This window comes from Balaenoptera borealis, assembly GCF_965194805.1.
Source record: "Balaenoptera borealis genome assembly, chromosome: 19".
Taxonomy (NCBI): Eukaryota; Metazoa; Chordata; class Mammalia; order Artiodactyla; family Balaenopteridae; genus Balaenoptera; species Balaenoptera borealis.
Genome location: NC_138878.1, coordinates 8,918,456 through 8,943,041, shown reverse-complemented (window position 1 = coordinate 8,943,041; position 24,586 = coordinate 8,918,456). Strand labels below are relative to the sequence as shown.

General features: G+C 42.2%; 1 protein-coding gene across 2 annotated transcripts in view; it reads left to right on the top strand.

Annotated features, from left to right (window-relative positions):
• The window catches only part of WWOX (WW domain containing oxidoreductase), a 965,623-nt gene that overhangs the window by 36,109 nt on the left and 904,928 nt on the right, over window positions 1-24,586 (top strand). For both annotated transcript variants that reach the window (XM_082366371.1, XM_082366372.1), the window contains exon 5: window positions 20,971-21,077. In XM_082366371.1, the coding sequence (XP_082222497.1) occupies window positions 20,971-21,077 (107 nt within the window). The remainder of the gene's footprint in view (window positions 1-20,970; window positions 21,078-24,586) is intronic.

Sequence of the window (24,586 nt, the reverse complement as noted above, 5' to 3'; positions counted from 1 at the left end):
ACCTAATTTGTTTTATTTTTTATAATGCTTAATCAGAACTCAGTTGAGCAGTTAGGAAGTGTGTTATAGGGTCAGCTCAAAGTAAGAATGGGAACACAGAAGGGGAGAGGAAGATGAGCCTGGCCCGGCCCTTACTCTTCAGGGACTCAAGTGTCAATTCCTTCTGGGTGCTGGTCTTCTTCCCTTGGTAACAGGAGAAGAGAAGAAGGGGGAAAAAAAAAAAGGAGCAAACATCTCTGGGTTTAACTGAACTTTTCCAAGAAAGAAAGATATAAGGATCATTATCCCTTGATTATTTTAAAAAAATGGTTGAATTTTTTTCCTGCATGATAATAAAACCCATTTGGGGGCGGCCACTCTGAGTAGCCAGCGGGCGTCCGTCTGCCGTCAGGAGCGATCCCCCAACTGCGGTAGACTGCAAGTAATCATTGTACAGACCATGTGCTCATTGCAGCGGGGGAGCGGGACTGAAGTGTGTAGCACGCCTCCACCCATGTAAGAGGGGAGCACGTATTGAAGACGGGCCTTCTCAGTTGCAGTCGTCATTTGGCATCTCTGTAACCTACAGCTGCTCAGAGAAGTTTCTACCAGGCAACACTGCTTGCAGCCCTTAACATCTGCACCAATAAAGCGTCTGCTGCAGACAACCTGTTTACACCTTTGTTTGGCTGAAGCTTTCATGGTGTTTTTGGTCAAGAAAGGTACACAGCGCCAGTGATCAGACCACATCTAGTATACTGTGGTCATTTCTGGACGGAGCACAGACAAGCAAAGTCATCGAATCTCGTCCTAGGAGCACCTGTTAGTTAACTGGTGGAAGAAGGGGTTGACGTACATTAGTTCTTGTGATAGTTCTGCTGGAGAGAGATGAACCTGGCTTACTTTGAGGGACAGAGGTGGGACCAATGGACCAAGTTCTGTAGGGAAGCAGCGTTCAGCCGATTAGAATGGGGTGGGAAAACTTGTATAATGATTCAAGTTTTATAAAAACTAAACTGGTAAGTTTGTGTTCTGTATTGAAAATGTTTTAAGAGGTTTTCGTCTTAGCTTGGTCCGCCTCCCCCCCAAAAGCAGAACCTGAGACAGAGTGTAATTTGGGGTGTGACCTCGGAGGGCATGAGTGAGGGATGGAGGCTAAGCAGGGCAGGGGCATGTTATGAGTCGGGCAGTGCTGTGGGCCGCTGGCGCTCAGTCCAGGGACTTGCTGAGGAGGCTTATGAAGTGCATCTCAGAGCTGCTGGCCTGTGCAGTGAAAGGGGAGTTGCATTTAGCCATCGCCTCCCGCCCCATCAGATGGGGGTAGCCCCATAGGTATTAATGCCCTGGGTTTTTGGGTTTCACATGTGTGGGTCCCGAGCAGGTTTCTGCGGGTGTGCCATGCTCCACGACAGGAATGGGGGGGGTGCACACTGCAGCCCCAAGTGAGGCTGTCCAGTTGCATTTGTGTGAAATCTCTTGACAGCTGCACAGAGCTGGTGGCTGCAGCAGCAGCTGGGGTGAGATGGGACCGGGAGAGTGAACGTGGGTATGAGAGGTACCCAGGACAGTCCACCCCAGCACCATCACATGGCATTCTCCGTGTGTGTCTTCACATCATCTTCCCTCTGTGTGTGACTCTCTGTCCAAATGTCTTTTTTTGGCCGTGCTGTGCGGCATGCGGGATCTTAGTTCCCCGACCAAGGGTCGAACCTGTGTCCCCTGCAGTGGATGCGTGGGGTCTTAATCACTGGACCGCCAGGGAAGTCCCCAAATGTCTCCTTTTTATAGGGACACAGGTCAGATTGGATTGGAGCCCACACTCATGATCTAATTTTGACTTGATCACCTCTATCAACACCCAGTTTTCAAATAAAGTCAGCTTCCGAGGTTCTGGGGTTAGGACTTGGACATACGTTTTTTTTAGAGTGACACAGTTCAAGCCGTAAGAACCATGCTGTTAAAGAAACATTGCTTTCTACTAGGGGTGCTACCAGATGAACAGCAGTCAGTCATCCAACAAGCCATTCTTGCAACAAACACTTACTGAGCGCCTACTGTGTACTCGCACCGTTCTGGGACCCGGGGATACAGCAGTAAACAAAACATTCCCACCCCCGTGGAATGTACTTTCTTATGGCGATTGATTTTCAGAAGTAGTTGTTCTCTTGTCTTCATCACCCATTAGGAACCAAGCAGGGAGTTGCCTCATTTCCAGAAACAGAGCAGGCTGCCTTGAGCAAGTGAGTTCCCCGTCCCAAAGGTGCTGAGCGTAGGCTGGGTGGCTGCTTACAGATGCTGCTGCAGAGGTGACTTAAGTGCTGGGCAGGGCTTTGGACGTGTAATGGTTGAGTTCCCCTTCTGACGCCAAGGTGGTCAGATTGCGTGGACGGACCTGTTCTGAGACTCCATCAATTTTGTCAAGTACCATACTTGGCTTCTTTCTGTATAGCTTTCAGGGGGAGCAAACAGTGTTTTCACAGCTTTCTCATTAAAAAAAAAAAAAAATTCCAGGCTTTTGGATTTTAACCTTTTTTTTGCACCCTTTACTCCTTTGAGAATATCATGGGACTTCTGGCTTCTTTCCACAGGGGGAAAATCAATGCATTTGTAGCCTGGCATTTCTGTGCAAGTTTGGGCGGGAGGGAAGGATAGTCCATGGATCCTGAATTAAGAAATCCTGATAGTTTTCAGGAATTACAATCATTAATAGCAGTTAAATGCACATACTTTCTTTAGAGAGTGCTTTTATTCATAAAAAATCATTGAATTGAATAGAATTAGAAATAAAAATATTCTTAGAGAGGTTTAAGTTTTTATTGTCACGGTTGCTTTCCTGATAGAAATTTATCAGCATGTAATTAATAAAGTATTATTGATTTCAGAATTACCCTTTGCTAAACAATGGAAATTTCCTAAATACCTGTCAGGTAATGAAAAAAAAAATTCAGTTACTGACAGCCTGTCATAGTTGAATCTAAAACCTAGGGGCAAAATACATATATTCTATGTAGTTTCCATTTCTAGAGCCTGGATTTCTAATTTCTTCCCTATAAAATTTTAATTTTTTCTGTTTTTTTTGAAAGATCGGCCGCCCCCCCCCTCCAAATTATTGATTTCCTTCTTTTTATAATCTCTTCATAGTTTTGATTTTCACATGGAAGGTAATTATTAAAATTCGTCTTTTGGTGGTCAGTAAATGTAATTGATTTAAGAAAACTGGAAAGATTTGGTATTAGAATTAGCTGAACACCCAGGATCTGACATTTAGCGTCTTATTCATGGAAGGTCCATGATGAATGTTTATGGAATTGAATTCGGGCTTTGCCACACTTCCAACAGCTTTTAAAAGTGTAGTAGTTAATGCCTCTGTGGAAATAGAAATTACTCAAATATTACGTGATGAAAAACTAATGTTAGTTTACTTAGAACAAAACTGTGTAGCAGTGTGTTATAGCCACAGGAACTCCTCAGCCAAATGTTAAGTAAATGCAGTGAAAACATTTGTAAAAACATCATGCTACAAAAGAACGAGTAGCGCCAGATACCCCGCAGTAGCTGGACGCTCAGAGACACATGGGTTGTGAATCTCACCACTGCATTCACGGTATCTTCGTGATCTTTCACCTTGGGTGTGATTAATTACCTGGCACACCAGAAAAACATCGTTTTGCTTAAGCATTGGTTGCGTGTAGGGTGTTGCTTGACATCACGATTGTGGGTGAATCACTTGAAATAAATCCTTTTCCTCGATAGACAATGTTGTGCTCCTTTTCCACAGAAAGATGAAATCAATACCGTTACCTGTAATGGAGGTTTGCATTTTTCTAATTTCTTATTTAGGCTGATGTGAGCAAAGATGTTCAAATTTCCATTTATTTAAACAAGATGGAGTTCTTGCTATGCTGAAGGAATATTTTTAGCTTAGTAATTTACTTAGAAACTGCCTCATTCAATATTTGATGTTAAATTTGAACTAAAACACAGAGCATCATAAGACATGGGTTCTTACATTAACATTTTGTTGGATTGGAAACAGAATCAACACATTAGTCATCTTAATTCATTTAGGTTGGCTTTCTCCAGAATTCTGGAATCCAAAAACAACACATTTGTCAATTTTACACACAAAGGGAGAGGCAGGGTATAGTTTATAGTTAAACATCCAGCTTTGCAATGAAAAGCTGATGCAGTTACAGTAAGTTGAATGAAATTCAGGGTGAAACAAACAGTGTAATAAGATTTTGATGCAAATTGAATACTTTAAAAATTTGTTATTTGTTTATTTTTGTTTAAATTTATATTTGTTTAAATGAGATTCACTTTATAGAGACTTATAGAATCTCGTAAACTGTCTAAAATTAAGTTTTCTTTGGTTGTTATCCACATGAGTTCTGAACTTGGCTGTTGTAATTATTAACATTTTCTTTCGTAGAAAATCTACAGGTCAAGGTCGCCTTCTTGTCCTCCCATGCTTTGTTCTTGTTTGGCTTCAGGTCAGCTTAGAATTGAATGTTAAAAGTGCATTGTCTATTCCAGGGGTCAGCAAACTGTGGTGCGTGGGTCAAATCCAGCCCTTCCCTATTTTTGTAAATAAAGTTTTACTGGGACACAGAGATATTCACTCATTTACTTACTGTCTGTGGTTGCTTTCATGTTTAAAACAGCAGTGACAGAGACCATAGGGCTTGCAAGGCTGAAAATATTTACTGTTTGGGCCTTTATAGAAAATATTTGCCAACTCCTGGTTTATTTTTTTAACATGTGTTTCTCATATAGGGATTCCTCTGATAAAATTTCAGAGTTGTTAAGAGAACAAAGCTCATCTCTCCTAAAGAATTGGTATGCTCTTTTTCATTTAATAGAGAGGGCACTATATTCTATTTCCTTTCTTTACCAACGTTGCCAGGAAGCTCAGAACTAACATTTAAATGCTCAAGTAAGAAACTAGTTTACTTCAGATTCCTGGTAGATCAGATTTTTTTTTTTTCTTCTTCTTAATATGGGTACACATTTTCCCCTTTTTAGAAAAATCAACTTTTTTGAAGTATAAGTTACATATAATAAAACGCATACATTTTAATTGTACACATGAATGACTTTTGACAAATGTGTATACCCAGGGAAACCACCACCCCAACCAAGATACAGAACATTTACTTCTCCACGGAAATTTTCCTCCTGCCTCTTTGCCCCAGGTAATTTGTCAGTCTCCTCCCCACCTTGACCCCAGACAACTACCAATTCTTAATTTCTGTGTTGCCTGTGGGTGTTTATTATGCAGTGCTTTAAATACTTCTTGGGAGGAGTTGGGGCAGTGATTAGCAGTTGAATAGCTCAGCTGCCTGAGTAGCTAAGGTTCGTTGATTCTATGAAGTGTCCTGCACAGATTTTTAGATTTCCATAGGAGAATGTGAAATGTAAATCACATGGAGAGCCTTTTAGCAAGTGTTGTGTTAATAGGAAGCCTAACGTATTGAAAACTTGCTACTTGTCAAGGATTCTGCATAGTTATTTTATTTGATGTTCCTTACAGCCCTGTCAGAATACATCTTAATATCCCCCTTTATGGTTGAAGAAAGTGAGGTTCTTAGAAGTTAAGTGTATTAGTTTCCTAGGGCTGCTATAACAAACACTATAGACTGGGTGGCCTAAACAACAGAAGTTTATTGTTTCACATTTCTGGAGACCAGAAGTCTGAGATCAAGGCGTTTGCAGGGTTGGTTCCTTCTGAGGGGTGTGAGGGAAGGGTCTGGTCCGGGCCTCCCTCCTTGGCTTGTAGATGGGTATCTTCAAGTTCACGTGGCATTCTCTCGGTATGTATGCTGTGTCCAAATTTCCCCTTTTTATAAGGACACCAGTAATATAGTATTAGGGCTCACCCCAGTGACCTCACTTTAACTTGATTACCTCCACAAAGACCCTACCTCCAAATAAAGTCACATTCTGATTCTTAGGACTTCATCATAAGAATTTTGAGGCAGGAGACATGGTTCAACCCAGAACACCCAGCATCCTTTTTAAGGCTCAGAGGTTCCTAGAAAGTGGCAGAGGCAGGATTCTAACTCAAGTCTGACTCCCAAGAGTAGCCCTTGCAGGATGGTGCTAGGAAGGGGGGTGGTGAGGGGGGGACCAGTCCTCAGAGAGCAAATGACAACGTCACCATGGGGGAAGCTGTAAGGGGTTCTAGAGGCATCATGTCCTAGAGGCCGGTCTTTACTCTTCCAGTGAACTGTTTGGCCTTGCCTTTTCTGAGCCTCAGTTTCCTTATCTGTATAATGGGGATAACAGGATCAAATACCATGGTGCTGAGGACAGAATGGGACTGATGTAAAAGTGGTGTGTACGTGTGAAGTGCTAGACAGCGTGTGTGTTGGAGAAGGTCAGTCCTGGGCATTCACAAAGCCAGAGGATCTTCACCTTGAACAAGTACCGCAGTCCCCCGAAAGCTTATTAGAACACAGAATGCTGGCCACAGCTCCCAGAATCTCTGATTCAGCAGGTCTGGGGTTGGGGCTGGAGAATTTGCGTTTCTAACAATTCTCAGGTGGTGATGCTGGTCCAGGTACCACTCTTTGAGTAGCAAGGAACTAGATCTCTCATTTTTTTTTTTTCCTTCAGCTCTCTCTTTTTTTTTTTTAATTTTATATTTATTTATTTATTTGTTTGTTTTGGCTGTGTTGGGTCTTTGTTGCTGTGTGTGGGCTTTTTCTAGTTGCAGCGAGCGGGGGCTACTCTTCGTTGCGGTGCGCGGGCTTCTCACTGTGGTGGCTTCTCTTGTTGCAGAGCACGGGCTCTAGAGTGCATGGGCTTCAGTAGATGTGGCACGTGGGCTCAGTAGTTGTGGCTTGTGGGCTCTAGAGCGCAGGCTCAGTAGTTGTGGTGCATGGGCTTAGTTGCTGCACGGCATGTGGGATCCTCCTGGACCAGGGCTCGAACCCGTGTCTCCTGCATTGGCAGGTGGATTCTTAACCACTGCGCCACCAGGGAAGCCCCTTCAGCTCTCTTAAGAGAAACTCCAAGGAGAAGTTAGATTTCTGATAGAAGTCTCATCTCTTTCCCCTCAGTTACTTGCCTCATGTAAGAATGACATAAATACTTACATCTTACTTCCTGGTGGTTGAGGCCAGGAAGCTGAGGGAACGTTGACTTTTCTCCTTTTAGATCTAGTTGATCAGGTCAAAAGCAGCAGTGTTTTATTCGGTTCGATTGCTACAGCAAACTACCACAGACGGGGCAGCTCCAACAACAGAAATTTGCTTCTCACGGTTGTGGAGGCCAGATGTCCAAGATCAAGGTTTGAGCAGGGTTGGTTTCTCCTGCGGCTTCTCTCTTTGCCCTCTTGATACCTCCTCCTTGCTGTGTCCTCATGTGGTCTTTCCTCTGTGTGCACCCATCCCTGGCGTCTCTCTTCTTATAAGGGCACAAGTCCTATTGGATCAGGGCCCCACCCTTATGACCTCATTTAACCTTCATCACCTCCTTTAGGCCCTGGCTCCTAAATACAGTCACATCAGGGGGTTAGGGCTCCACATATGAATTTTAAGGGGACACAGTTCAGTCCATAACAACCAGTACGGCTCCCGATCTGTTTTTCCTCCGAGAAATTCTTTGATTGCATGTTTACTTCCTATTCTCCATCTGTCTCAAAGCACTGAAGAAAATCTAGTACACCTTGCCTTCTAGAGCCTTTAAAACATATGTGCTTGAGGGGCAGACTGCATGCTTGAGCCAAATAAAAAAATCGAGCTGAGCGTGCTTCCTCAAGCTCTCTGATCTGGGACGAAAATCTCCACTGGAGTCTTTTGCGGCTTCTCCCCAATGGCATGGGCTCCCGCTGCTGGGAGCTGGGAAGCCTCCAGGCGTGCAGGTTGAACAGAAGTTCTGTGCAGGCCTGAGTCCTCTGTTAGGGCTCGGGTGCCTTCCCTGACTCTGAGAGTGCTCCCTCCTCTTCGAATTGAAGTTAAGCCTCATCCCGAGTCGTGTATGTTACCTATGTGGGAACTCCAACTGTGACCCTCTTGGCCCAGAGGCAGCAGCAGCTGCACGAGGGGAGCCAAACGCAAACCTGTAGCTGACGGAGGCCCCAGGAACCAGGCAAAATCAGCCCCAGCTGGAAAGCACTGGGCACATCTCTGCCATCCACGTCAAGCAGGTGCATGATCACGGTCATGGTTAGATCGCATGTTTCCCGAGAGATATACATTTCACGATTGGTATGTTTCGCCAGTCCTTCATCATGGTATTCCGAAACAGAATGTTATCAACCTGAAAACAGACAGCTCTTTCCCCTCTCCCCCTTCCAGCGAGTCTGACTTGGTTTAGGCAGCTCTTCTTAGATAGCTTAAAAAGTGATGGAGAATTTCTTTTACAAATTATATGTCCCCTGGGGACCCAGGCACTGTAATCACTGGGGTGTTATACCAGAAAGGTAAGCATCAAACTCGTAATGATTCCTTGTGTTTCGTTCTGGGCACCTTGGCTTGTGAAAGGAAATGAAGAGTTTTGTTTACTTCCTCTTCTGGAAAGCTAGTGTTGCTGGTACCTTCTTCCCAGGATTATTGTGGACTGTCTATTGCAAGAGAACTCACATGAAACAGAAACTTACTTTTTTTTTTTTTTTTTTTTTACTATTTTCGAGTTGAATTGAAATGATATCAGCATTCGTATTTTTAAAAAAACAAAGCAATAACAGAAACACACACACACAGCTAAGCCACAGTTAGATTTTACAGAACTTAAAAAAGTGATTATATTAAAGATGTCCTGGGAGAGCGTGGTCTGATTATATAGCTTATCGGGGATACTGTTTTTCTTAATGACTACAAGGTAAGAGTTACCCTTCGATTAGGTGTTTTTTGCATTAAAATCAGTTTGCTTTAAAGTGCTGTATGTTTTGTCTCCTTAGTGTATCATTCATTTTTGTAGTTAGCACTTCTTAATCAGTAAATGGTTACTTCTCAGTAAATGTCTGGTTACAGATTTTCTTTCCACATAAGGGGTATATTGTAGGGGTCACTGATTTTAGGACAGGTCATGATGGACCCAGATAGCACAAAGTTAATAGAACTTTCTCCCTGCGCATCTAGCTTTCATGACTGAATTTAAGTCAGGCTTCTGAGAACTTGCATCGTACAAAGTGAAAGTCAATTTGGACCCTTTAAAAGTGAGCCTCAGAAAAGTGCTGAATTTTCCCAGCATGGTGTTTTGATCACCTCTATATGACTTTGGGAGCATAAAGAATTTAATCTTTTCAAGAGGCAAAGTCCTACACTACTTTTTTAAAAAAGGTGAGAGCCAAGGTCGATCAGAAATTAAAAAAAAAAAAAAAAAAAGGGCCTGAATTAGAAAAGTAGTTAACATTGCCACATTGAAGGTGTAGGCTGGAGCAGGCTTTTCGTTTCTGGAAGCTCTCAATGGACTAGAGGAGTATTTTTTTTTTTTTTTTTTTTTAAACAGTTCCATCCTGACCACTTCTTAATTGACAGGAGTGGAAAATATGTTGGTAGACAGGCCGATCGTGGCCGCTTCGGTCGTTAAGCAGGTAAAAGAAAGGGATCTCTCTTTGGACAAGTGCGGGTGCAGAACCTACGTGGCTGCCCTGTTTGCTCTAAATCATAAAGAACCTTGTCTTGAACAGAGGACAGAGTAACAGCGGCTGCCGTTCGTGAAAGGAAATCCTGGCCCAGCTGTGAAAACAGTGAACCACTCGGTAATATAATACAAGTGTGCTTGTGAAGTCAGAGCTGGGTTCTCTTCTCCTCTTGAAGTGGCTATAAATTCATCCATCAAAGTAAAAAAGGCCAAACTTCAGGGTAAATCTTTCCACTCATAACCACGTAGAAACACTTTGGTTCTCTTAGTAGATATGGCTGTGAGTGCGAGTTAGAAAAGGTGACACCATAGGGGTGTGTGTGTGTGTGTGTGTGTGTGTGTTTGGTGTGTGATTTGTTAGTTACAGAAAAAGTCTTGCCTTCCGAAGAACATAAACTTGAACAGAACAGCGTGTGCTGGGTTTGGAATTATAGAGCCACTGTATTCTTTCCTTTGTTAATGACAGTGAGTGAAAGAAGCTTTATCTTGTTGAGACCTTTTAATACATAGTGGTCTCTCTGTCCAATAAACTAGATTAAAAATTTTTTTTTACTGGGAAGCCTTTGTTTTTGCTTCTTCTGTTTCATCCTATTTTTTTCTTGCTAAGGACCTGGGCCAAATTTCTAAAAGTGCCATGCACTTTGTTAAAAAATCCAACGTGGTATGACTTTCTTCTTATAGGGGGTGGTCTTTATCTTTGATTTTAATAAGGATAGTCCTTTCAAGTTTGGCACTGAAGCCTTTTAGAAATTAAAGAAAAAATTTGAGCATAACTTAGAACGGCCATGGTGTTAAGATTGTCCCTTGTAAAACAACTCATTGGTTGAAAGCATAGAGGCAGGGTTAAATTAAGTCCATACTTTTAAGTTATTGACCTTGGAGAACGTGGAGAGAAAGTTTATTACTCTGGATTAGTTTTCCCGTCTCATAGGCCTTACACAGAGAAGCGTTTGTGAAAACGAAGGATGGTGTTAATTCTGAGCCCCGTGATGAAATATTAAATAAGAGAGAAGATAATTTGATAATGCCTCACGGTTTGGGGACAGATTCCATAAAGTAAGTACTTTTATGTAACAGAGTAGCTGACGAGGCCTCAATTCTTTACCTCGACATGGTAACACAGAAAAGAAATAAGCATTGGTAGACTGTTGACATTGAGGCCCACGGCATTTGGACCTTTTCTCTCTCTTTCAGAAAGACAGTTGCTTAGTTTAGCTTACATTATGCGAATGCTACAAATGTAAACATACCTCATAACAGCCACAAAGAACATGTATGAAATTCTCTAAGTCATATTTAACAGACAGAGTTAGCAGACAGTTGGGCCAGGTGAGCCGTGTTCCAAATTGGTTTTTCCTGCCCTCAAGGAGCTCCTAGTGTGTGCCTGGAACTCACATGGTGAGTGTGGTGGTTTGAGGGCCCCCCTGCCTTGAGCTCAGGCCACACCACTTGGGGATCCTTCTCCATTTTTGCCCTCTGATCTCGTGAGTCCCCTTAACCCCTGGGATTGTCGGTTTTCTCATCTGTGAGGTGAGCAGAGTGGCGCTTCGTAGGGTTTCTGTGAAGTGTGCCTTCGGTTAGATAATGTATCTCATAAAGCACCTGGCACAGTGCTCGGTAGGTAGTAACCCACCCCCGGGTCCTCCTCCTCACCTTCTTTCTACAGTCTTCTCTGAAAACAGAGCGTCTGGAATGAGAATGGGTTTTCCTTTTTTCCTTTCTCCCTTGCCTTGATTTCTCTGTATTAAAGTTTATAAAGGCTTAGAAATGATCCACTAGATACCATTCAGTTTTTAATTTTGAGTTTCTTACCCTAACAGGCATGCACACACGTGTTAAAAATGGAAACAGGATAGATGTTATCAGATGGAAAATAAGGCTTCCTTGCCCCTGACCAATAATAGCTCTTTTGCTGAAATTGTCAATGTTAACGCATATTTAAGCACGTACGTCCCCTCTTTTTGTTTCACCCGTGGGATCATACTTGCCGGCTAATCTGTACTTTGATTTCTTTTTTTTCTTAATGACAGAACATGGACGTGTTTTCTTGTATCTCCATCTCGTTTCACCTCGTTCTTTTCTGTGCGTGCCATCAATTTATTTCACCTAATCGATGGACGTTTAGGTTGATTCCAGGTTGTTGGCTGTTACAAACAATGCTGATTGAATATTCCTCTCACATGTTTTGCTCATGTGGGCAAGTATATTTATAGGCTGCATTTCTGGTTGTGGAATAATTGGGCGAAAGGGCACGTCCACGAACAATTGGATATAGTCCAGTTGCCCCCAAAGATGTTGAGCCATTTTATAGTCCACTCCGCAGCCCCTCCCCTGTTAATCTGTGAGGTTGCCTGTTGCCCCCACGCCCTTACTGACACAGATACTGCTGGATTTAGTTGCGCTTACAGAATCTGCCTTCTTTGGGTTGCCTAGCACCATGTTAATTGTAATCTTTGGGTACTTTTCTCACTGTGATTCCTAACACACTGGAATCTGGACTGTTCCTGGCAGGTCAGGTGAGAACTTAATTCAGCCAGCTCAGTGGCAGCCAGCACTAGTAGGCAGCCTGGGGTCAGTCTTGCCTCTTGAGAGATCCCGGGCAGTCAGCTGGAATTTATAGTATAGCTTTACAAAACATTATGGTGTCTGCCTTATACTGCCCAGAGCACATACACGCAGCCTGTCGACGTTTCAAAAAGATACTGCAAGTGAACCGGTCATTTCCTGATTCTCTATTCTCATCGCTTGAATTGGCATCCTTCTTTGGTAAATATTTATATTTAGGATCTTATTTCTGTTATCAGGGGTGTGGAGGAGCCTCTGTGTGGTACTTGTACGTAGCTGTAAAGAATGCCTACATGTAAAAGCAGGGCTGGCTGTGACTTGACTTCTTCTGGAGAGGTCTGTGTAGTTCTGTAATTCCTTACGAGTTGGAAGCTGTGGTTAGTGTTCGCTGAGCACAGTCTCTAAGTCTTTGGATTATCTGGTCGCTGCCTTTGCGGTATTGATCTTAGAGTTGTAATGACTGCATATCCTCGAGTTTCGTGGGAAATGCCCTTGGAGCATCAGATTTCAGTATCGAGGTCAACGTCGTATCACCGTAACTTTGTTTACATTAATCGGATCAGTTAGGAAAGTAAGGTCCTTGTGTTGGTTACTCATAGGAGAATGTGGGTGAAACTCGCATCCTTAAAGCTAGTGGTTTATAACACAAACATTGTCCCCAAATTTGAATTGTCCCAAGATCTAACTCAGGATGAAAGACATTAGGCTCGTCTTCTTGCTCTGCACGTGTCAGTCGATCTCCAGGGAGGGAGATGCCTTGTGCTGGAAGATTCTGCAACTTGTGGATTGGTTCTTAGAGGTTCCATTAGTGGTATGTTTTAGGGGCGGGAGGTGGGGGGATGATGGTGCAGAGGGGAGAAATCACCATCTCTGTGGTGATCTTTTATTTTATCTTTTATTTTTTTAAATCTACTTATTTATTTATTTTTGGTTGCATTGGGTCTTCGTTGCTGCGCACAGGCTTTCTCTAGTTGCGGCAAGCGGGGGCTCCTCTTCGTTGCAGTGCCTGGGCTTCTCAGTGCGGTGGCTTCTCCTGTTGTGGAACACGGGCTCTAGGTGCTCGGGCTTCAGTAGTTGTGGCACGTGGGCTCAGTAGTTGTGGCTCGCAGGCTCTAGAGCGCAGGCTCAGTAGTTGTGGCGCACGGCCTTAGTTGCTCCGCAGCATGTGGGATCTTCCTGGACCAGGGCTCGAACCCGTGTCCCCTGCATTGGCAGGTGGACTCCTAACCACTGTGCCACCAGGGAAGCCCATGTGGCCTTTTAATTGGGTACAGTTACAAGTAACATTTGTCTCTAGCGCTTCACAATTATAAGTTAATAATAACAACCCATTAGAAATTACTGTGTTGTAAGCCCCAGCTCCTTTGGGCATCTTAATAAAAATGATAATTAAAACCATAATTTACAGTAAATGGGGACGCTGCCCAAGTAAATCCACAATTTGGAGAAAATTAAAAAACTCAAACCAGAAGGAACCTTCCAACCACTGGAGAGAGAAATGGCCTCGTTCTTAGCTCCGACTTCAGCGGGAACTTTGTTAGTATCTTTGGGGCCTGGCTTCCCACCTTGATGTTCTGTGTGCCTGGCGATTCTGTGACTCTGTCCCCATCTATCCGACCTGCCTGTGAGTCTCATTGGGTGCGGCCAATGTTCTATCCCCTTCCATCACCAGGCCCAAACCCACCCCTCCCCGGATTCCCTGTCTGGGTAGACCAATTGCCAACCTCACCCATGGCACGGATGGCATCCCTGGAGACCTTGGATACTGCCTCAGACTTAGATTCAGGCTTTCTGCTTCCCAATGGTTTTCTAATTTTCCCCTTAGCTGTTCAGCATAAGAAGGTATCTCATCCCTGCTGGCTGATTACAAGGCTTCAGTATCTTCAGGCAGTCCATCTTCTGCATGACCACCAGAGGTATCTTAAATGGATTAAATAACAAGAACAGTAACAACAGTAATAATGATAATTCATAGTGCTACTCTGTGCCTAAATTCTTGCCAGTCTTTGGTCTTGTTTTGTCATGCACCCAGTCTCTTTTTTGCTTGACCGGTTCATTTTTATGCCCTTTGGTCCCAAAGTAGTTCTAGGTCCAGAGTTTCTGTGACCACTCAGGGACATTTGGGAAATGCAGGGTAGGTGGGAAAAGGAACGGGTACCACAGACCCAAATCCCTGCAGGTCCCTGCATCATTACCACTGTATTTTCCTGTGCAAAGCTGAGCACTGCTGCCATTTCTTCCAGGCATTGGTAGCAACCTGGCCTTCTTGTGCTTGACAGAGTGGGGTTGGACACGCCTTAAAAAAAAAATCTCAAGCAGATCAGTGTGAAGCCTTCTTTGAGATACGGCAGAATCACACGTGAGGATTCGGACTGAGGCAGTTTCATGGTCAGGCTTGAGCCATTGTCTCTAGCAGGGATCTTGCCCTTAAGATGTGCATCTGAGCATCAGATGCCCACAGTAGCCTGGAAGGTGATGCCAGCATCGGGGGTGGTGACCGTGGCCAAAAGGAGAGCCTAAACCCCGTGTCTAGCCTGCAGTGGCTCCTCAGCCCACCTGCTGTTCACCAAGTGGAACTGGGGGCCCAGTGTGTTCCAACTGTAAGCTTTTACAGAGAAGCTGGACATCCAGTCCAACTTCTCTGGAGTTTGGATATATAATCGCCCCAATTTTTTAATGCTGGCAAGTAATTTGTACTAGGAAGGAAGGGAGAATAGAAGGATGCAAGAGAGGGCAGGACGGAGAGAGAAAAAGGGAGGAGGGAGCCAATATGTGGGCCAAAGGAAACAAGTCTGTGGGCTTGATTTACCCTGTGATCACCAGTTTGTAACCTCTATACTAGACACGGAAACCTAGTGTAAGATAAGCAGGCATTTAATATTTTTTTGGTATGTTTTCCCTTTTCTGGTACTTTACTGTTTGTATGCAAAGCTTGAAACCCAAGTCAGGGAAATATTAAACCTCCACAGCCACTTGGTTTTCCTGATTGGATCAGACGTAACAAGCACTGGAAAACCGATGATGCCCATTGTTTTAAAACGTCTTCCATTATTTTCTTTATATTATTAGTTTTAAATATTCCTCTGGACGCACTCTTGCCACCTCCACGCAGTTAAGCTGGTTCAATTTAAACATTGTCATAAAGTTAATTTTTTATAAGATGAATCAGGTTATTAAATTTAGTAAACCATTGCCTTCATTATTTTGTGCAAACTTTGGCACTGTGCAGTATTGGCTCAGCACTACTACATTTAGCTAATTAAACTGGTCATCAGCTGCGTTATTATGGGAGTGAGGGATGCTATCCTCATGGGCTTTTCCTGGATTTTAGCAGTAGGTAGCATTATTAAACTTTTTTTTTAATTTATAAAACTCCACACTCAAGAGATATGGTTTACTATAAAAGTGTTACTGTCCTCCATGTTAAACCGTCATCTTTTGAAATATCCCTGCTTTGTTTTGCTCCAAAGGCACTTGTACAGGGTAAGAAGACAGAGTTGTCCGTTGCAGCTTCTAAACGTAGACTAGCAATATGTCACACGTGGCTTAGATAAAGGAAGATAGATGTAAGACTCAGAGTGTAACTTTACATGACACAGGGACAGATGGTTTAACCGTAGCTGCAGTCAGGAATTATCTAAAGGAGAGAGGGTGCAGAGTGCTGCCCGCAGCCTGTTGCTGCCACAGCGTCAGATGTGCTCTTTTTGGTAATAAAAAGTCCTTTGCCATAGGTTATTTTGTCAAGTGAGACGGCGTGACTTAACAAGTTTGTCTGGGGAAATAAATTTTGATAGCAAAGGGGCATGCCCTTTTCCCTCACAGATATCTAGGTAGTGTCATTCAAAACTGCAGTGAGCAGTATCTTTGCAGGATTCCAGTATTTATTCGTTGTTTAAAAGGAAGTTAGAGGGCCATCAGTACTGTTTGAAACAACTTGGGTTGTTTTAAAACAGTCCGGAATTGTAGCCTGTTAGCAGCCTGTAAGGACATTCGTTTCTTTGGCAGTTATTTATTGAATCTTACTGGGAGGTTAGTCCTATGGGCCATAGACATGAAAAAAGCACAGATTCTAAGGAGTTTACGGTTATCCTGGTAAATTAGATAAATAAAGCCCCGGGGCCTGTCTGGCCCTGCGTTGTATTGATGCTTCATCAGTCCATTAAAAGTATGTTTGCTAATGAATGACCATCTTCCCTCACTCCCCTGTGTGACTTTTTTTTTTTTTTTTTTTTAACACTCTTGGATGAAAATCTCATGAGAAATATGTCTGATGATTGTTCTGACCTGGAAATTTTGTAGGGACACGGAGTCCATCATTTTCAACAAGATCCGGGTGTGAAAAGTCCTGTGATTGCAAGTGAAGTCGTTCTTGGCTACTTCATGCTATACCTCCATATGGCTGTCAGCATTTCATTAGCTTGATTGATGTAGCACATCAGTCAGCAAGATTTTGTCCCATGCCCGCACCCATCCAGTTTTGGAACAGCTGGGCTACAAAACCTGGTGTTTTACTTCTCTCTCTTTCCCCAAATGATCTGGGTGCCTTTTGCTCACTGGGGATAAGGGGTGAAATTGGCATCATGGATCCAAATGAGTAAATTTCAGCTTGTTTCTTGCCTTGAAGATACAGCTCCAAGCACCTTTTTTTTTTTTTTTTCCCCCTGAGCACCTTTTAGTACAGACACCAAAGAGGAGACAAACAGATTTAGATGTGCAGTATTTCAGATTTGAAATTTTTTGTGTAATTATTTTAACCTCAGAGTCAAGTATAGAAGGTGATCCTTAGATAATGGTAAGTGAATATCTTGGGATATAGTGCTCGGTATAAACAAAGTTCAAGTGTGTTCTTTAGCCAGTACTCAGACAAATGGAGTGGTAGATCTTGTAGCTAATTTCTTTAGATTCTGGCTGGTCTTAAAACCAGTTAGCTCATGGGTTGCTGTTGGGAGCAGACCTAGGAGAGAGTTTTTTTCATTCATGATGGCTGTACTATATTTGCTAGTTCATATAAATCAGGACTTTGCACTGAACTGGATTTTGGAAAGGATTGGGAACTAACATTTGTTTTCCCACCTACTGTGTTTATATTAGGTTCCTAGTGTATGTTTACTATTCACTCCCCATTTTAAGAAAAATGACTGAGTTTCTGATGGGTTAAAGGCACAGCCTTAGGTCTGATAGCTTATAAATAGCTGGAGCTGGGTCAACACATATGTGTCAAACTCCTGAGTTTGAGTTTTCCACTATGCTGTGCTGGCTTCCCTTGAGGAACTAGTTTATATAAATAGGCTGGCCTCCATGAAGATTAGATATATGGAAGTGATATGAATGCATGACCTTTGCTTGACTCTTTCACATGGCAGTCTCAGTAAGATAATGATACTCTGATTGTTCATACATATTAACATTATCTTGGAAGCAGTAATCTATGATCATTTGACATGGCTTTGGCTGAATTACATTGCTACTTCTCTAGTAGAATTGATTGCTTTGTTGTTGCCACGTACTCTGTATGATTTTCCACATAGCTTACAAGATGTGGTATTTTACACTTTAGAACAGTGGGGTGATGTTCAAGCTCTGAAATTAGATCCTCCCCTCCCCTCCCCTTCCCTCCCCTCCCCTCTCCTTTCTCTTTTCACATCAGCAATGTCTAAGAGTTCTAGTTGCTCCCCATCTTTGCCAACATTTGGTGTGGTCATTATTTTTATTTTTAATTTCTAAAAAAATTTTAGCCATTGTAGTAGTAGGTATGCAGTATTATCTCACTGTATCTTTAATTTGCATTTCCCTAATGACTAATGAGTTCAAGCCTTATAAAATAGTTGAGTTTTTCTTCTTTTTCTATTCTGTGCAAGAGTTGGTGTAAGGTTGGCATTTTTATTTTCTTAAACGTTTGGTAGACTTTACTGTTCAAGACAAATGGATCCAAGTTTTCATTTTGAGAATTTTCTTTAAAAATATAGATTTTTTTCAGTTCTTTCTCTCCTTGCAGCAATTTTTAAGTGGTGTCTTTCTGGGAATTTGTCTTTTTCACCTATATCTTAAATTTATTGGTATAAAGTTGTTCACCATATCTTTTTATTTTTATTTTTACTTTAAAAACATTTTTTTTTAATTTTTAAATTTTTGGCTGCGTTGGATCTTTGTTGCTGCACGTGGGCTTTCTCTAGTTGTGGTGAACGGGGACTACTCTTCGTTGTGGTGCGCGGGCTTCAGTAGTTGTGGCTCGCAGGCTCTAGAGCGCAGGCTCAGTAGTTGTGGCGCACGGGCTTAGTTGCTCTGCAGCATGTGGGATCTTCCCGGACCAGGGCTCGAACCCGTGTCCCCTGCATTGGCAGGCGGATTCTTAACCACTGCGCCACCAGGGAAGTCCCCATCATATCTTTTTAATAGGATCTGTAGTGATGTCCTTTTATTCTCCCCCGCTATCTGCCATTTGTGTGCTCACTTGTACACTCAAGTGTGTGTCCTGGTGCTCTCTTGCACACGCTCTCTCTCTGTCTCTCTCGCTAGCCCTTTTTCAATTTTATTAGTTTTTTCAAGGAAGTGACTTTTGGATTCTTTGTTCCTCTGTATTTTATGTTTGTTTTATTTTTGTGAGTGTCTTTATTTTCATTACCTTCCTTCTGCTTTCTTTAGGTAATTAGCAGCTTTAAAATTTTTCTTACTTAATAGATGCTGAGCTCATTTTCTGTTCTAATATATGTATTTAGGGCTGTAGATTGTCCTTTATCCATGGCTTTAGCTGTGTTCTGTAAGTTTTGATATGTAGAATTTTTGTAATAATTCAGTTTAAAATATTTTCTGATTTTCATTGTAATTTTTGGAGTCACAATTTCTTATTTAGAAATGTGTTGCTTAGTTTCCAGGTAAGGGAATTTTCTAGGATCTTGTATTGATGTCTAATTTTATTCTACTGTGGTCAAGGGCATACTTTACAATTTTAATCTTTTGAAATTTGTTGAGACTTCTGGCCCTGCACATGTTCAATTTTGGTAAATACTCTAAGTACTTGAATATACATTTTGCTGTTGTGTTCAGTGTTTAAGCATATTCAGTTATTTCCAGTTTATCAGTTACTTTCAGATCTTCTATTATTTCCTGTTTATCGACATTTTTATGTTACTGATATGTTAAAATCTTCCACTCTGATTATGAACTTCTCTATTTCTCCTCTTAATCCTGTCAACTTTTGATGTGTGTGTATGTGTATACATTTAGAATTGTCACATATTCCTTATGGATTAGAACTTACCATTATGAAATACTCAGTTTTTTCTCTTATAATACTTCTTTTGGTTCATCTTTACATGGTATATCTTTTCCCGTTCTTTTAATTTTCTTTATCCTTATGTTTAAGGATATAAAACATAACATACACACTTTTGTAAGGAGCATATTGTATATGTGTGTTTTATTCAGTCTGACAGTCTTTGTCTTTTGATTGCAGCTTTTAGTCCACTTTAATGTAATTACAGATATATTTGGGGTTAAATATACCACTTTATTATTGGCTTTCTATTTGTCTAACTTGTTTTACATTCCTTTCTCTTCTTGCCTTTTTTTTAAAAAAATTATACTTCTTCCCCTTTGTATTAACTGGTTAAATTTATATTATTTTACTGTTCTCTCAGTGGTAATTGTAGAGATTACATGTCTCAGCGGTAATTGTAGAGATTATATTTTTGACTTATTAAGGTGTCTTACAGATTAGTACTTTATCACTTCCTGGACGATGCAAGGGTCTTAGAATACCAAGTACTTACCTCCTAGGTTATTTGTCATTATTATCAGTATAGTAATGCTCACTAGGTATTGTAAAATTTACAAACTATTACTGTTATCATTTAGAGTTTTTCATGTATTTACTCTTTATGTTACTCTGTCATTTTCCGCATCTCCAGATTTCTATCTAGGGTCATTTTCCTCCTATCTGAAGAGCATTCTTTAGTATTTCCTCTAGTGTAGACATGCTGGTGATATATTCCCTCAGCTTTTGTTTGTTAAAAATTTTGTTCACCTTTATTTTTGAAGGGTGTTTTCACTGGGTATAGAAGCACCGAATGCTGGCTCACCTCTCTTGGCTTTTCAGCTTTTCCAGATGTTGGCCCCCCAAATTCTCAAGCATAGTGTTCCTCTGATGCCTTCAAAGAGGGTGTGTGTGTGTGTGTGTGTGTGTGTGTGTGTGTGTGTGTGTGTTGTTCAGCTTTTCTAATTGTTCTCAGTGGGAGGGTGGGTCTAGGAAACCTAGCTGCCATTGCTGGAAGCAGAAGTGCTGGAAATAGTGCAGAGCACATTGTCAGGAACTTAACAAATGTTGTTGTTTTACTTTCCAGGTTTGTTTTCTCTTATTAGACTGTAAACTCTTTGAGGGCAGTGACCATGTCTAAATCTTTATATATCCTTACTCTTTATACTGATCACACGATTTGGTTGTTATTAAGCAGTGTTTCAAAGGCTGGCTATGCCGCGAGCTCTTCTATGGCTTGGCCTTCACCTTTGAAATCACTTTGTTTCTGGGGCAGGTTTGCTCAACCACAACACTGTAGATATTTGAGCCAGATGATTCTTTGCTGAGGGGGCTGTCCTGCGCATTGTAGGATATTTTGTAGCATGCCTGGCCTTTACCCGCTAGATACCAGTAGCACGCCACCCCAAACTGTGACTACTGAAAAAACGTCTCAAGTTATTTGCAAATATCTTCTAGGGGGCAAAATCGAGTCTGGTTGAGAACCACTAGGGTAATGCGTTTGGCACTCAGTAAAGGCCATTCAGTATGACTCAGTGCTTTGCATTTGTGTTTTCTAAATTTGATTTTCCTTTAAACCGTAGGGTTTGAAACCGCCAAAACTTTCGCCCTCCATGGTGCACATGTGATCCTGGCCTGCAGGAACATGACAAGAGCCAATGAAGCCGTGTCACGCATTTTAGGAGAATGGGTGAGTGATTGATTTTTTGTTTTATATAAATTTATTTATTTATTTATTTTTATTTATTTTTTTTGGCTGCATTGGGTCTTCGTTGCTGCGTGTGGGCTTTGTCTAGTTGCGCTGAGCGGGGGCTACTCTTCGTTGCTGCGCGCGGGCTTCTCGTTGCGGTGGCTTCTCTTGCTGCGGAGCACGGTCTCTAGGCACACGGGCTTCAGTAGTTGTGGCACATGGGCTCAGTAGTTGTGCGTGGCTCGCAGGCTCTAGAGCGCAGGCTCAGTAGTTGTGGCGCACGGGCTTAGTTGCTCCGCAGCATGTGTCATCTTTCTGGACCAGGGCTCGAACCCGTGTCCCCTGCATTGGCACGTGGATTCTTAACCACGGCGCCCCCAGGAAGTCCTGATTTTTTTAATTGTCAAATATACATGCTGGGATAAACACATGGAGGTTTTAGTACAGTTCATAAAGTTTATTGCTCTTGGAATAATGTTTTCTTTATTTTTAAAGTCATATTCACTTTGTTTATTTTATGAATGAAAGGACAAGCAAGCCCTTTTATAGTTTGTTTATAGTTCATTGTCAGTGTCATCTGCTTTATTAGTCAGAGGTTTGAGAATGTTTACTCATTCAGCTCATTTATTAAGAAAAACAAAATGTGGTTGATGCCCATGAATGCAACTAAGAGGTTATTTATGGTTTTCAGGATGACAAAGTAGCCGGCTTTAACCCTGTCTCTGGTTTTTCCTTTTTGCTTTTCTCTCTCTGTGCAGACGTTGGTGTTGATATGCCTGTGCACAAACATTTATTGAGGGCCTGCAGTGCTCTTGGGGTTAAGGATATAGCGTCGAATAAAACACAGTACCTGCACTCATGGGCTTCTAGGTAGGAGAAACAGACCATAAAGGGATAATTAAGTTTAATATTTAATGTAATGTCAGGTTATAAATGCAGTGCAGGACAGTAAAGCAGAGTGAGGGGCCAGGAGTTGACAGCGTGGATTATTTCAGATTGGGTGGTCAGCAGAGACCTCTCTAAAGTTGTGACATTTGATCCAGGATCTGAAGGAAGTAAAATAGTAAGCTGTGCAAAAGTCAGGGGAAATACTTTCTACGCATGTGCAAAGGAGGTAGGAACGTGCCTGGAGGATTCTAGGATCAGCAGGGACAGTAGTGTGGCTGGAGGGCAGTGAAGGGGGAGGAAGTTGCTGAGGGGCTGAGAGTCAGTGGTGACATGAGAGGGTTTGAGCCAGAGTGACACAGGTTGATTGATTTTTTTAACACGTCACTGGACTTTGGAGCGATGTACAGACTGCATTCATTCATTCACGTATTTGTGAAGTGCCCCACTGTCAGAGGTACTGGGCATCTGGTGTTAAGGAAAAACAGGTGTTGCCACTGTCCTTGTAGAGCTTTCGGCTGAAGGTGGAAGACAGATCAATCCAAAGATAAACATCAGTGTAAACTTGAAATGATGGAAAGTGGTACTAAGAAAGTATGTGGTACTCCAAAATGGTGAATAATGCCAGGGAGGTGGGGGACATTTGGAGTCCCCAGGAAGAGGTGACTGAGCCGAGATCTCAAGAAGGGTCAGGGGAAGGTGGGAGAAGGGTCAAACCGGGCAGAGGGGGTGGCCTGTGCAGTGGCCCTGGGGTGGGGGCAGGAGGGGGGGTGAGGGGGAGACAGTCAGGTGCCTGGAGCAGAGCATGAACAGGGTTGGATAATCCTTGCCAAGACTGTCTTCACTCTCTGAAAACCGTGGAAGATTTCTTGCCATCCGAAGAAATAGACCATGGTTTGTTTAAGAGAATGTCCGGTGTTCTGGACTGAGAAGTTATGAAAGTCAAGAAAAGGGAGATTTATTTCTGTTTTTTCAAGCAGAATTTCAAGTTCAGTATATTTCAAATGAACTCTTGTCCTGATCTCACTGGATTCATTATTTTGAGTTAAATTAAAAAAAAAAACAAACAGGGCCCACTTTTTTCCAATTATCTTAGCATCTTTCTAACTCCAAAGTTAAAAAATATAATAACCTCCACTAGGTGGTATAGAGCAATCTTCAGAGATGTGTAGAGAGCGAATGGTAATACATGCATATGGTTTGAATCTTCATAAAGTGTGTAAACTGAAAAGTGAAAGTCCTCTGCAATTCTTCTCTTGGGAGGTAAATATCATTAACTGTTTCTTGTGTGTTCTTCCAGAAAAAGGTTGTGCATACTATGCAACACACCTACATACTGTTGTGTAACTTGATTTTTTTTCACTTACTACTAGAGGAGGGTTTTTTTTCTTATCAGTGCATAGAGGTCATCCTCATTGCCTTTAGCTGCTGTATGATACTCCATCACGTGTTTATGCTGTCGTTATTTAACCAGTCTCCCTTTTCGGTGGACATGGAGGTTGTTGTCATTGTTTTGCTCTTCCAAGTGATGGTCTCTTAAAGTTCAGTCTCTCTCACATTTTCATCCAAAATTGACTCTAATCTCTGCTGCATTGAGCGTTCTTGATACATGCTTTTGTGAATACACCGTAGGGCAGAATCTTCACAGTGGACCCATTGATTCAAAGGGCAGATGGATTTAAAGCTTGGGTAGCCGTTTCCAGTTTTCATCTAGTAAGTCGGGCCAATTTCTGCCTCCACCGAAAATGTTAGAACGGTACCTGGGATCGAGCAGCAGGGAGTATCAAACTGGTAAAATTTTGCCCATTTGACATCATATTTAGACTAGAAAAATCAAATTCCAGCGACACTCGTGATATTGTCAGAACCATCTTGTACAATGTTATACTAATGTTTAAACCAGACTTGGAAGATAATGCCCAAACCCAGTTATCTATGCATTTTAAAAGTTGTCTTCCTTTCCCGTCATATATGAGGACAGATTCATCTGGATTTATGCCATTATCACTCTTGTTTGATGCGTAGGGGCAGAAATTCCTGGATCTGCCCTCATTAACTGTGGGACTTTGGAAAGTCTCTTGATCCATTTGGTGCCCCCGTGTCCTCGTCTCTGAAAGAGAATGTTGAACGGGATGATCTCAAAGACCCGCCATTTAGTTTTTCTTTCTTGCTTTCTAAGCCATAACTGGGTCCCTGTGAGTCAGTTTCGGAAGCCCGCATTTATCATGGTGTATATTCATTCTCGTGTAGAGTAACTTGAGGACGACCAGCAAACAACGCCCCCGGAGGAAGAATTATCCAGAAATATTCACTGTCAGGGATGTGAATAGAGGAAATGGGAAAGAAAACCAAACTTACACTCACATGGAGTTTCAGATGTTCACATCAGATTTTAGAGGTTGTAGACTGAAGAAACTCAACCCTTTTATAATCTCTCGTATGTTCACTTGTTCTTTGTGAACCCCGTTGGACCACTTTCCTCACTCCCCCTAGATTCTGATTATGGAAGCTCCAATTTAGCACCAAAAGCTGTCATTACCATTTCGCCTCATTGCACCATGTCCATCTGACCTCCACCCCACGGCCCAGCTTTTCTACCACGTCCAGCCTCGTGTGTGTGCGTT